The following is a 13,641-nucleotide window of genomic DNA, read 5'->3' as shown; positions in this document are numbered from 1 at the left end:
AATTGAATATTGATCTTTTCCTGAGCTAATTCCAAACTATTCTGATTGTTATAACTTTATAAAATATTTTTATATCTTGAAAGTAATTCTCCTTTTGCTCTTCTTTTACAAAAAAAATTGACTTCTTTATGCACACTTTTTTTTTCTTTTTTTGCAACTTATTTGCTCTGTATGTAGAGGGACATGTTCTTGGAGTTCCCTTCTATGCACACTTTTTCATTTGAATTTTAAAGTCAGCTTGTCAAGTTCCACAAAAAACTCTGATTTGATTTTGATCAAGAATATATTGCTCACAGTATGATTTGGGGAGGAATTTCTTTGTTATGTAAAATTATATATATGTAATATATACGTTTATAATATAAATCTTATATGTAATATGTATTATATAAATGTAATATATAAGCATATATCTATTTAATTTTTAAAAACATTCTTCAGTGAAGTTTTATAATCTAAAAGTGACTATAATTTTCTTATTAAGGTTATATTTTAAGTATCTTATAGTGTGTTTTGCTTTTGTGAGTGGAATATTTTTCTATTACATTTTCTAATTGGTTACTACTGCTATATATATGAATGCTATGATTTTACATCTGATAACCTTGTTGAATTCTCTTTTTTTTTTTTTTTTAAATATATTTTATTGATTTTGTATAGAGAGGAAGTGAGAGAGATAGAGAGTTAGAAACATCGATGAGAGAGAGTCATCGATCAGCTGCCTCTTGCACACCCCCCACTGGGGATATGCCCGCAACCAAGGTACATGCCCTTGACCGGAATCGAACCCGGGTCCCCTCAGTCCCCAAGCCGACGCTCTATCCATTGAGCCAAACCGGTCTTGGCTGAATTCTCTTTTTTAAAAAATATTTTTTTATTGATTTCAGAGAGGAAGTGAGAGAGGGAGAAATAGAAACATCAATTGTGAGAAAGAATCATTGATTGGCTGCCTCCCACATGCCCCAATTGGGGATTGAGCTCACAATCTCCTGCAACCTAGGCATGTGTCCTTGATCAGAATTGAACCTGGGACTGTTCGGTTCGCAGGACAGTGCTCTATCTACTGAGCCAAACCAGTTAGGGTTAAATTCTCTTTTTAGTTCTACTATTTTATCAGTTGATTTTCTTGGATTATGTAGGTATACTACCAGATCTTCTGAAAAATCGCATGTCTTTTCCTTATCAATCTTTATACTTCATTTCTTTTTCTTGTCATATGGCAAAGTCTTCTAATATAATAGTGGTCATGATTGGAAACATGCATATCTTCTTCCTAACTTTAACAGGAATGCTACTAGCTTTTAAGTATGATGCTTGCTGTAGCTTCTGTCTTTTGTTACCTCAGAGTTTTTATTGTGAATTTCATTATGAAATCGATCAAATGCTTTCTATGCCTCAGATAGACATTGGGCATTTTAAGTAGTACACCAGATTCCATTTGCTAATATTTTATTTAGGATCTTTGTTATTTCTATTCATAAGTAATGTTGGTCTAATTTTCTCATGCTTCTTTTGTCTCTCATCAATGTTTCTCTCTCCCCTTTCCTTCCTCTCTTTTTCTTTTTTTAAAAATATATTTTATTGATTTTTTACAGAGAGGAAGGGAGAGGGACAGAGAGCTACAAACATCGATGAGAGAGAAATATCAACCAGCTGCCTCCGGCACACATAGCTATAATAGCATTGGCACACCTAAATATCAATAATTCCTTAATATAATTTAATGAAGTCATGATTTTATACATTTTGTTGGTTATTAATAGATGAATGAGCTTTTAAGGATTAAACTTTAAAACTTAGATTATCACAATAAGCACATAACCTACTTCTTTATCCAGTAGTTACAATGAAATAAACAGAACATTTTTTTTTTATCTAAGGGTTGGAAAACTGTGTCTTTAAAATTTAATTCTTCACTTGTCACCATCCTTTCCTATTTTAAAATTCAGGTTATGAACATGATGGAAGAAAATGAAGCAGAAGATAATATTGCAAAATTAGATCAACGGGAATTTGGCCTAGATCTGGAAGAACTGGACCGGCTTCAGAAAGAAAGTGAGAGAGAAGTGGCAGAGGTATGGAAAAATCTGACTTAAGCACTACAGTGAAGGAAGCAGAGAGAAAATAGGAAGGAAAACTTTTCTAGAATTATGCAAATAAAACAAAAACTTTTCCAGCACACAATGTGAATAAAGCAAACCTAGAGTGAATGGGTGAAATGAGTCAGAGAATTTTCGAATTTGGGGGTAAGGAGGAAGAAGACCATCCAGGCCAGCCAGACATCTGATGTCTGTCTCTCTTCCATGATATTCATACCAAACATCTTCCACCATGTGTTTGAACATTTTTAGACATCCCCGCCGCCACTTCATGTCAACTTTGGACACTGTGGAGTTACCCCTTAATTAGAATTGAAATCTTTTTCCCTATTCTCACTGATTCTTCTATTCTTTGGACACCATCAACTCTATGGCCACTCTGAAAATGGTTAGAGAAGATTGGTAATTACCATGGTATCTTGTATTGTCTCAGCTAATTATACCAGCTCCTATCACCATCATATAATGTAGTTTGAATAGCTTCATCATCATCACACGTAAGTGAATTTTCTCTGATTTCATTCTTTTTGAGGCTGGCACCCACAAAAGAATTCCACTTATTATCTGTCCAGTTTAGAGAAAAGCATAAACTGAAGCCTGTACATTCAAAATTCTGTACTTCTATTAATTTAGCCTTTGCTTCTTTTTGTGGCAGTCACATCACATCGTTTACTCATATTGATTTTATTTTAGGCAAAATCCCTAATTGTGTTTTATACTGGATGTTCTTAAGTTTCCCCTTTCTCAACATTCATGGTATATTTGATTTTTTTGAGTGTACATGTGTAAACACATTTCCCACTCTTAATAAGAGAATGAAATATAGCTGGATTTAAGGACATGTAAGTGAATTACATGGTTGGTTAAACAATTACATAAACAGAAATGATGTCTCTGAGAGAGAGGTTTCTAATAATATGCATCAGGACTCTGTCCTGTTAAACATGTTTATTAATGACCAGAGGCCAGTGCACGAAATTTGTGCACTGGGAGGAGGTGTCCCTCAGCCCAGCCTGCACCCTCTCCAATCTGAGACCCTTCAGGGCATATCCTACTGCCGGTTTAGGCCCAACCCCACAGGGTAGAGCTCTAAACTGGCAGTTGGACATCCCTTTCACAATCTGAGACTGATGGCTCCCAACCACTCACCTGCCTGCCTGCCTGATCACCCCTAACCACTCCCCTGCCAGCCTGATCAACTCATAACTGCTCCCCTGCTGGTCCAATTGCTCCCAACTGCCTTCCCCTGTCAGCCCGTTTGCCCCTAACTGCCCTCCCCTGCAGGCCCAGACACCCCTAACTACCCTCCCCTGCAGGACTGGTCTCGCCCAATTGCCTTCCCCTGCCGGCCTGGTCACCCCCAACTGCCCTCCCCTGCCACCCTGGTTGCCCCTAACTATCCTCCCCTGCAGGCCTGGTCACCCCCAACTGCCCTCCACTGCCACCTTGGTTGCCCCTAACTACCCTCCCCTGTAAGCCTGATTACCCACAACTACCCTCCCTTGCTGGCCATCTGTGGCAGCCATCTTTGACTCCATGGGGGCACCCATGTTGTGCAAGGGCATGAGGGTCAATTTGCATATTAACTCTTTATTATATAGGATTGGGATGACTATGTAGAAATGAGGCAGATATGTCAAATTGGGGGACATGATGCTGAGGATAAGTGAAAATTTATTTGGATAACAGAATCAAGATCAAAAGGACCTCAACAGACTGACTCAAGAAGATAAAATGTACCTGAGTGATTGCTTATCTATCCATCAATTCATTCCACAATGCTTATTGAATACCTATTTTTTGCCAAACACTATTGTAGGTGTTGGAAATCCTATATAATAAAGCCTAATACACAAATAGGCCATGCTATGACATGCATTGACCACTAGGGGGCAGATGCTCAATGCAGGAGATGCCCCCTGGTGGTCAGTGAGCTCCCACAAAGGGAGTGCCACTCAGCCAGAGACAGGCTCACAGCTGATGAATGCAGCAGCAGTGGCAGGAGCCTCTCCCACCTTCACGGCAGCACTAAAGAGCAGTGAGCCGAGTGGTAAGGAGCAGTGAGCAGGTGGGCAGTAAGGAGCAAGGGGTCCTGGATTGCGAGAGGGTGCAGGCCTGGCTGAGGAATCTCCACCCTGCGCCCCTGAGTGCAAGAATGTTGTGCACTGGGCCTCTAGTCTATATAAAAGCCCAAACAACCAGCCGACTGGCCAGTAGCTATGATGCACACTGACCACCAAGGGGCAGATGCTCAACGCAGGAGCTGCCAACCTGCAGTGATTTGGCAACTGCGGTTCTCAGGTGACACACCCAGAACGAGAGAGGAGGGAGCCTGGTTCTGGGGTGCGTAACCCGAGAACTGCCCTCTCGCTATCCAGGACCCCTTGGGGGATGTTGGAGAGCTGGTTTTGGCCCGATCCCTGCAGGCCAGGCCAACGGACCCCACTGGGCCTCTAGTACAGTAAATAAAACTACATGGGGCTAATCTAGTGGAAAAGACAGACCATAAATAAACAAACCTCTCTATATTGTGTGATTAAAACAAACTGGATGCTGTGATAGATGTGGGGGATCCACTTCTGTAGTAAAAGAAGATCACTTAAAAGGGTAACATTTCAGTTGGGAATTAAAGAGAGGGAACTGGCTATGCAGAGTTCTGGGGAGAGAATGTGGGCAATGGCAGCAGCAAGAACAAAGGCCCTGAGGCAAAAGTGGCTTAGAGTATTCCAGGAAGAGAAAGGCAGACAGGCTGTGGGCAAGAGAAAGCCTCATTGAATGTGGAGAGGTATTGATTCCTTGTGTATCATGGTAAAGAATTTCACTTTTTGAATTAAAAGTGCAATAGGAAGCTGTTGAAAACGATCCTATTTTTATTATATCAAATAAGCACCAATTTGGGGGCTTTCTGAATGTTATTTGGTTTTGGAACAATCCAAAAATATAGGTTTTTGTTTTCCACACTTGCAGAAACTGAGACTTCAGGGCTAAGATCCCATGACTAGGATCTGAATAAGGAAGTGCCAGTCTGCCCACCAGGCTTCAGGCTCTTCCTCCTTGGCCCTGCCTTCACTCAGGCCTGGAATGTCTCTTCCTTATTCTGGTACCGGGTTCTCCCAGCCCATTCTGCTAGACTGCTCTGCAGGGAGGGTGGGTTAGGTGCCTGTTCCCACCCTCACTCTGGCGTTGCTTCTGTCTCCAAACACACGCTGACTACCCAGTGCAGAGCAGCTGTGGGCAGAGCAGAGCAGCACTGTGTTGGGGAAAGAAGACAAAACTCCATCACTATTAAATAAGCAGCCCTGACATTTAGTGAATTTACAAATGAGATTTTTTTTTTAAGAGGCCACATTTTCATTTTTATCTTCGTTTCATCTATGTTCTTCAAGATAAAAAAAGATGTGGAGATGCATAATCTAGCCAAGAGCTATTTGGCTAATATTATTAAAGAAGAATGCTGGAATTCAATGGCTGTGAAAGGTCGAGCTCTGAAGGTAAAAGATATAACTGCAGATATAAGGTACCCACCTTAATTTAGCCAGTGAGAAGTTTCATTGAAAGTTATGGCAGAAAAAAAAATTAAAAAGAACATTAAGAAAATTTATACATAAAAAGTATTCGAAGCATACCTTGCCCTTTTCTGTGCTGAATTTTACCTAGATGTGTCACTTTTTCTTGTCTCATTTTTCCCTCTCTGCTCAGTCTCTGTGTATTTCCAAGCTAGCACCTCTTAAGATTTGTCTTAGCATCTCTTTCCTCTATAATACTACCTGCATCCAAATCTTCATATCTGTCTGTTTCAAAATGTCACTCACCATCCACACAGATTGAAAATTAAACACTATTTTTTACCTTTCTACCTGTGCCTGCCTTCACATTTTCTAAAAGACTGTTTTTCATTGAGATTCCTGTTTCCCTCTTTGTGTAGGGTGACCCAAAGTCCCAGTTTATACCTGTGATCCCTCAGGAACTATAATATTAACAGCACCCTCTTCACTTTTCATTATGCCCCGGACCCCATTTGGTTAATAAAGTATATGGTCAGACTACGTTTATGTGATTGCATATTCCACAAAAACAGTTTTGGACTAGATAATTCTTTATTGTGGATTGAATGTAGGATGTTTTGCAACATCCCTGGCCTCAATGCTAAACCCCCAATGCTTCCATTAGTAAAAACCAAAAACGCCTCAAGATATTGCCAGCTGTCCCTGGGGGGCTGGAGAGGAGGGGGAAGGGCAAGCAGCATCACTCCCAGTTGAGAACCACTGCTCCAGAAGTATGATAAATCCTTCACAAAGCACAGTTTTTTTAAACAAAGTTTACGCCAGTACTAATGGAATATATTGTTTTATTTTCAAGAAAGCTTCCATCTTCACTGTCACTCATGCATGATAACCTATGAGTTAATTTTCGTCAGGGGAAACATCCCCCACTCCATCCCAGATGCACACACTTGCACTAAAAATGGATTTCTCTTGTGTGTTTTTCCAACAAGTGTTTTCATATCCCCGTCGTGGTTGAGAACTTCCCAATGAAAGAACGCACGGAAGAAGAGCTGAAAGAAGTGAAGAGGGTTTTGCGGCAAAAGAAGATTGAAGCAGAATGTTTGAAAGTACAATTTTAAATATATGTGTGTTTATATAAGTGATATGTTTTATTTCAAAACCTTCACACAGATTTGAGTTGGGATACAATTTAGAATGAATTTAGGTATTGTCTGTATTTATGTTTTCATTCTTTGTTAATTTGTAGAACATATCCTAATGAATATAGGAATCAAATCCACAGAATCAAGAAGCCTGTATCTACACAACACTGACTAGCCTTTAAATGTGAGGATATAGCCCAACCAGTTTGGCTTAGTGGTTGAGCATTGACCTATGAACCAGAAGATCACAGCTCTATTCCGGGTCAGGGCACATGCCCGAGTTATGGGCTGGATCCCCAGTGTGGGGCATGCAGGAAACAGCCAATCAATGATTCTCTTTTATCATTGATGTTTTTCTCTCTCTCCCTTTCCCTTCCTATCTGAAATCAATCAAAGTATATTTTTAAAATAAAAAAATAAATGTGAAGATACACTTTAAAAAATGAGATTTGGGAATGAAATGTCCTATTCTTTTTATTATATCTTCTCATCTCTCTAGGGATTGCATTTTAGGATAATTGATCAAAGATGAAGTAGTGTCTGTTTGATGGAATTAATTATGCTTTTTCCTAAAGCAATTCCAGCTTTTTACAAAGCAGCAATCTATCAAACCACTACAAAAACACTTGCCCCACTAGTGTAGTTTTGTTTTGGCAAGAACCTTGCATCCATTATTTTTCTGAAACATAAAATGAAGATATATTTAATTCTTCTCAACTTACACCCACCAGTCCTGCGTGAACAAGTTCAGTTGTAAAACATGAAGAGGTGTATTTTTAAAGCTTAAGTTCTAACAAAGATTCAAAATATTTACAAACAGCTATCATCCTGACAGCAAAATATAAATATTACATACTAGCAAAGACAATTTCTACTCTTTTGATTTACCTACAGTTTATCAGTTTCCAAAGCTTTCATCTCTTCTGCAGCAGTTTTAAGTCTATCCATCACTTTGAATTCAGTTGTTGACAGGACAATTTAAAAAACACACAAACAAACACATTTTTATTGATTTCAGAGAGGTAGGGAGAGGAAGAGAGAGATAGAAACATAAAAAATGAGAGAGAACCACTGATCAGCAGACTCCTGCACACCCCCTTTTAGAGATCCAGCCCACACCCTAGACATATGCTCTGACTAAAAATTAAATTGTGATCACTTGGTTCATAGGTCGATGCTTAATCACTGAGCTACACCAGCCAGGACAATTTAACATCTTAAAGTGATTGTTGAAGCAATTAAGTTGTCACAAAATTGCCCTTTAGAGAATTCTTATTAACTTCCATGTCACCTTTTTCTATATTTAGCTACGAAAGGAAATTATAGAGGTTCAATCTGCTATTACCATGGTTACAAAGCCTCATCATGAAGAGGAGGATGAAGAAGAGGATGAAGAGTTGGTAATAAAAGATACCAGGTTGCCCAATTACCTGCTTGGCAGTCTGTGTACTGATTTTGGGATACATGCCTCTTTGTTGACAAGCCAATTGGAACTTCATTCCAGAGAGGAGAAAATCAACCAAATTATATTATTAAAAGTGGGTAAAATTTTTTTTTTCTTTATCCCTGAAAATCTCTAAAAATTCTCATGAGGTGTCTTATAAAGGTTCAAAAATGGAAATCTCATGCCAATCAAGTGATGTCTTTATATACACAGAAATATCCAGATGTTCTTTAAATATCCACGTTCTTTAAGCAAAGCTGTGTACAAGCGTGTCTTTCATCCATTTGGATTGGGTTCTGTGATAACAGATTTTCTAAAGAACACCTACACTGCCTGACACCACAAACAAACCATTCTTCTACTTAAATCTTCAATAAGCTCAAAGATAAAAGAAATCTTTGAATGCCATCTTCAAGGAAACCCCGATGTCAATTAGGACCTCCTTGCATGATCAAGGTGTAATTGCTTGTCTATCTCTTTAACCTTGGAACTATAATTTCCTCCCTAAGGTTTGCATAACTTCTGGAGCTCAGAAATAAGGTGCAGCATCCCTCAGGCTCTAAGCTCCTACTGCTTACTTTCCACCAAACAAAACTCAGTGTCAGGACACATCTGTACATGCCTTCGGAATGTTTTTGAGAATTCAGTGATGGAGATCACACCAATGCAAATAGTCTGAAATTTAAAATTCATTCCTGATCCTGGAAGTCCTTCAGCCATGTCTACACTTTGAGTTCTAGCCTCCTGCCATGTTACTCTGCTCTCTCTTCCTATTTATTTCTCTTCTCCTTCAACCCCTGAAATTACTGTGCATTTATAATAAGAACTGTTTAGTTATCTCTTTTGCTGCCTGTTGAACTATGCATTTAAGGTCTCACTTTTCTGCTGCTTTAATAAACCATTTTCCTACAAAAAGGTTCTTTTAGCCCAAGATAAATTCTGGTGCCAGCTGCGAGGATCATTTTCCCATCCTGCTTTAATGGTTTCATCTTCAATAGGATAGATATAGAGACTATACTCTGAAGTAAAACAAAGCCTACTTTGAATTGATCCATTGTCCCTAGCAGAGATGGGAACGAGTCATTGAAACCCACCTGCCACCTTAGTAATTGGCTGATCCACCTAGCCAGGTTACATCCCCTTCTTACCTGAGAATAGCCTGACTGTACGTGGGATCAATATTGTGTGTGGTTGTGCTTGTCTAGTAGATTTCAAATAACCTCTATAGGCCATCTCTTCCTCACTACATCTCCCCCAAACACAGTTCCAAAGAAAAGACATTTCCCAAGTTAAGCACGTACACATTGTTTTTTGCATGTTTCATGATAATTTTTAAAGAATATATACAAAAGAATTTCCAACTGTTCACCCCCCACTTCAGCATATTGAGTTATAACTTACATTTTGGGAAGAAGGTTGTGGTATAAGTTGTTGCCTTAATCTTATATATGGGATACCACTGTGGGTTAATGAACCAAGAAATGACTTAATTTAAACTGTTTTAGAAAGAGTAATTTGCTGAAACTTAAAATGATTTTTGTGGGAAAAGTAAAGCTGTAGGATTGTGTTACCAGTAAAAATGTAATGTTTTTCAGTAACATATTGATATTTCAGGATATCATTTACAAGGTAAAAACTGTTTTCAATCATGAGTTTGATGCTGCTTTTAAACAAAAAGAGTTTGAAATTATACGTGTGAAGGAAAGAAATATAAGAATTCAAGAAATTATTTCAGATCTGGAATTGGAAGAACCAGACTGGACACCAGAGTTTGACGAATGTGAGAAGCCAGAGAGAGCCCTTGTTGTGGCAAGTGATGAGGTACTGACAAGCTGCATTATCTCTTCTTTTGTTTCTCGTGACTGTTTCTCAGGCTCTTATTTACTCATTTTGTTTGTACTTCTAGAAGTGACAGCATTCCCAGTTATCAGTAACAAAAATGTTGACATAGCCTCAGCAATAATGAAGATTTTTTTTATGAGGCCCAAGTTGTTCAGAGGAGATTTGGACACCAAGTCTAGAAGGAAGCAGGAACCTCAGACTGGAGTCTGGTGGGGAGTTTGGGAGTCTGTCTTCATCTCTTGGTCCTCTTCTCTCTTCATTTCAGCTTCCAGAAGCTTCTGCTTTGTATCTCCCTCACTGAAGAGAGCAGCTGATCTGGATCTTAATCTCTTAGTCCCAATGGCAGATTTATCTGGGAGGGGGCTCCTTGGTGCAACTTGTGTCCAGTGCCTGTGCGGCAGGAGTTTGGGTTCCATTGTTGGAGGGAGGGTGACAGCGCTCCAGTAATTCTGTAGGCCATCAGGGGAGCATGGGCCCCAAAGAAAGGGGCTTCCTGAACAGCCTTGTTAAAAGGTGTGTGGCACAGAAGCGATTAACAAGAAATGCTTAAAAAAACAACAACAAAGTACAACCACATTTCAATTCTAAAAAGTAAAAAGTACTAGAGAATGTTCAAAGAAAACCCCTTGTTCACATGAATTGTTCTAAATTGCTTTGGGACAAAAGGAAATGATGTCACTTAGAAGTAACAGCACACACTTACACTGTCACTGTTCAAAGTGCCCTAGATAGATTGAGACTAAGTTATCATTATAAGAGTTTATAAAATAGGGACCAATATTACCTCCGTTTTACAGAAAAGGAAACAGGCACAGAGAGGCGAAGACCACAGTTACAAAGGTAGTAATCATCAGAGTTGGGGTTTGAACTCAATCATTATACTTCCAAGTACTTCCTCTTGCCCTCTACACTCTATAGTACCTGTTTCAGGAAGTCGATTCTTCCAGAGCCAGACTCTAGCTACAAGACTTAAGACAAAAGGACCCCAGCCAGCTTCTCTCACAGTCAAAATTGCTTACAATTACAAGGGAAATATAACATTTGAGATTTTTGCAATGCAGTTCTACTGTTATCCCCTTCCACTGTGAAGAAACATTCCCATGTCAAAATTGCTGCTCTAGGCTCACTTTGTATGCTCATAGTTAATGCTGCCCACTGCTTCCTCTCATGTGCTAATCCCTGCTGCATTTAGGAGAGTGATCTTATAAAAACCATTCTGTCCTTCCCTGCTTAACCCCTGCAGTAGCTGTGCATTTCACTCTGGATAACACCCACAAGTCTCTTTCTAATGGCCCACCCTGGGCTTCCTTCACTCCAGCTGCTCCCCCTGCCTAGCTCTGTTCTGGCCACTCTTGCATTCTCATAATTCCTTGAATGTCCCAAGCTTTGCCCTTTCAGAACCTCCATCCTGAAGGGTTTGGCTTAGATGGCACTTCTTTGGACCCCCTTCCCTTCCCATCTAAATCAGGTCCCCTGTTTAATTTCTTTAGTGACAGAGATGGATTTAGACAGCTAATAGAGAAACAACTAGTTTTTGTTTTTTTTTCAATCTTCTCATTTTATTTATTTATTTTTTAAAGAATTTTTGTGAGTTTATTTGAGCCAAACTGTCGACATATGCCGGGAAGCAGAATCTCAACGAATTGAGATAATGCTCCGAAGAATGGCGGGGTTACATTTAGCCTTCTCATTATAGACCTTCTCTTCATTCCAAATATAAGAAATGGGTTGTAAAATCTGGATATACCCTTTATCCCCTTGATATCTTCTAACCTCTTCTTAGTGTGTAGAAGGAACGTTTGGTTGAATTTTGTAAGAAGAGCAGCAGAAAACTACTTTTTTTCTTCTTTCAGATTTCAGCTCAAAAGCATATTCCTCCTTGGCAAAGAGCCAAAGCAGAATTGCTTGCAGCCCAAAAAATGGAGCAATGGCTTATGTCAAAGGTATGCAGTTTTGCACAGTACCTAAGACCCTCATTCCTTTATGGTTTCCTGAACCTAATTTGGTTTAATAGTGTTGTTCTTGAACTCTACTATAGAAACATATAACATACTTATCATGGGCAGAGTCACTGGAATCTCAGTGGCCCCCTTCTCCTCTCCCCTCCATGCCACTGCTCACCCTCCCCTTCCTAAATGCAGTCATTCTAACATTGAGTGGTAGGCTGCCTGAGGTCCCACCAGAGTGTCCAATCTCTGGGTCATCTACCTGCCCTCGCTGACCCTGGCTCTTTTTCAGGTCCATAGCACCAGAAATCGAGCCCTGATGGACATGATGGGAGGAGTTCTGGAAGTCAAGAAGGAAGACATTCTGAGAATGGTGAGATTTCCGACACCTTTATCAAAAGTGGAATTGGGTGATGAGAACTATTTACAGTTGACCAATGTTGTCTATATGAACCTGAGCTTCAAAGTTCTACAGCCACAAGTAAACAACCTCCAGTACCTTATAAACATACCCCATCAGGCAAACAAGATATTGGGAACCACAGACTTGCCTTTCCATCTGACAAAAAAGGGCAAACAAGCAACCATAGTGGTTTGGTCTCACTGAAAGCAGGGATAATGCTGCACCTGTTGTCCTGAGGATCATTCCCTTTGACACCTGACATAGGTGTCCCTGGAGCTCAGGTGTAGTTCTAGCTATGAAGATATCAGCACACACCTCCAAACCTGTCACCTAAGAGTTTGGGTACATCCCAAACTGTCCAACCTCGTTTCAGTTACAGAAAAACAGTTGTTACATTTTTTTCCCTTATATTTCGGTCAAAGTGTCAGGTGATTAGCTTGCCACTGTGAAGAACTATACCATGTTAATGGGCTCTTGCTTTGAACTTGTATTGTACTGCCACATGTAGGTTTGTGCTCCAGTACATGTTTTCCTTTCTATCTTCAGGTGATTCCTCAACCTGCTTTCATGGCAAAACCTGACGCTATATGGACTGAAGAGGAAAGAAGACAATTCAAAGACTATGAGAAAAAAGTCAGGGAGTTAAATGAAGAAAGAGATAAATATAGAAAGGTCAGAAATGCAAATAATTCATTATATCCTACCATATCCAGGATTTTGTTTTAATATATTTTCAAATGAAGTGTTCTTGATTTTTCTCCTTGTCATCAGTAGTTTAAGGATAGTGTTCACCCGAAATTTTGAAGGTAATTTAGGGAAGTGGGTGGATATAAAGTTAAAGAGTTAGAACAATTTAAAACAAAAAGAATGTATTTAAAAAAAATGTTTAAGTCCTTACTGATTTCAACATTTCCAAGTCATTACAATTCATTTGGTTCTCCAAACATTCTTCAAGTGTTTCATGAACACCTACTACAGTATATTCAAGGCACTGCTCTGTGTTGTCGACAGCTATTTGAGTTCAGTATTCCTCCTGCTTGATTTACTCTCAGTCTCAAGGAAAGGACCTGAGGGAAGAAGGACACCATCAGCATGGCACACACTTTACAGTTCCAATTTGAGGTTTTTGCAATGCAGTTCTATTTTTATCTCCTTCCATTGCGAAGAAACATTCCCACATCAAAATTGCTTACAATTACAATGGAGATATAAAAGCTGATGGTATACAACCAGATAAATAACATGTATTCCTCTGTGAA

At 39.4% G+C, this 13,641-nt stretch overlaps 1 protein-coding gene across 1 annotated transcript in view; it reads left to right on the top strand.

The window, feature by feature from the left end:
* CFAP43 (cilia and flagella associated protein 43) overlaps positions 1-13,641 on the top strand; it is a 75,154-nt gene that overhangs the window by 43,766 nt on the left and 17,747 nt on the right. The window contains exons 20-27 of the mRNA XM_084904014.1: positions 1,950-2,075; positions 5,486-5,590; positions 6,595-6,711; positions 8,055-8,285; positions 9,806-10,012; positions 11,887-11,976; positions 12,272-12,352; positions 12,929-13,054. Coding sequence (XP_084760140.1) covers positions 1,950-2,075; positions 5,486-5,590; positions 6,595-6,711; positions 8,055-8,285; positions 9,806-10,012; positions 11,887-11,976; positions 12,272-12,352; positions 12,929-13,054 — 1,083 coding nt within the window. The remainder of the gene's footprint in view (positions 1-1,949; positions 2,076-5,485; positions 5,591-6,594; positions 6,712-8,054; positions 8,286-9,805; positions 10,013-11,886; positions 11,977-12,271; positions 12,353-12,928; positions 13,055-13,641) is intronic.

This window comes from Pipistrellus hanaki (genome assembly GCF_964339955.1).
Source record: "Pipistrellus hanaki genome assembly, chromosome: 14".
NCBI classification, from domain to species: domain Eukaryota; kingdom Metazoa; phylum Chordata; class Mammalia; order Chiroptera; family Vespertilionidae; genus Pipistrellus; species Pipistrellus hanaki.
The sequence above is the reverse complement of the archived record's forward strand: the minus strand, read 5'-3'. Positions and strand labels throughout refer to the sequence as shown.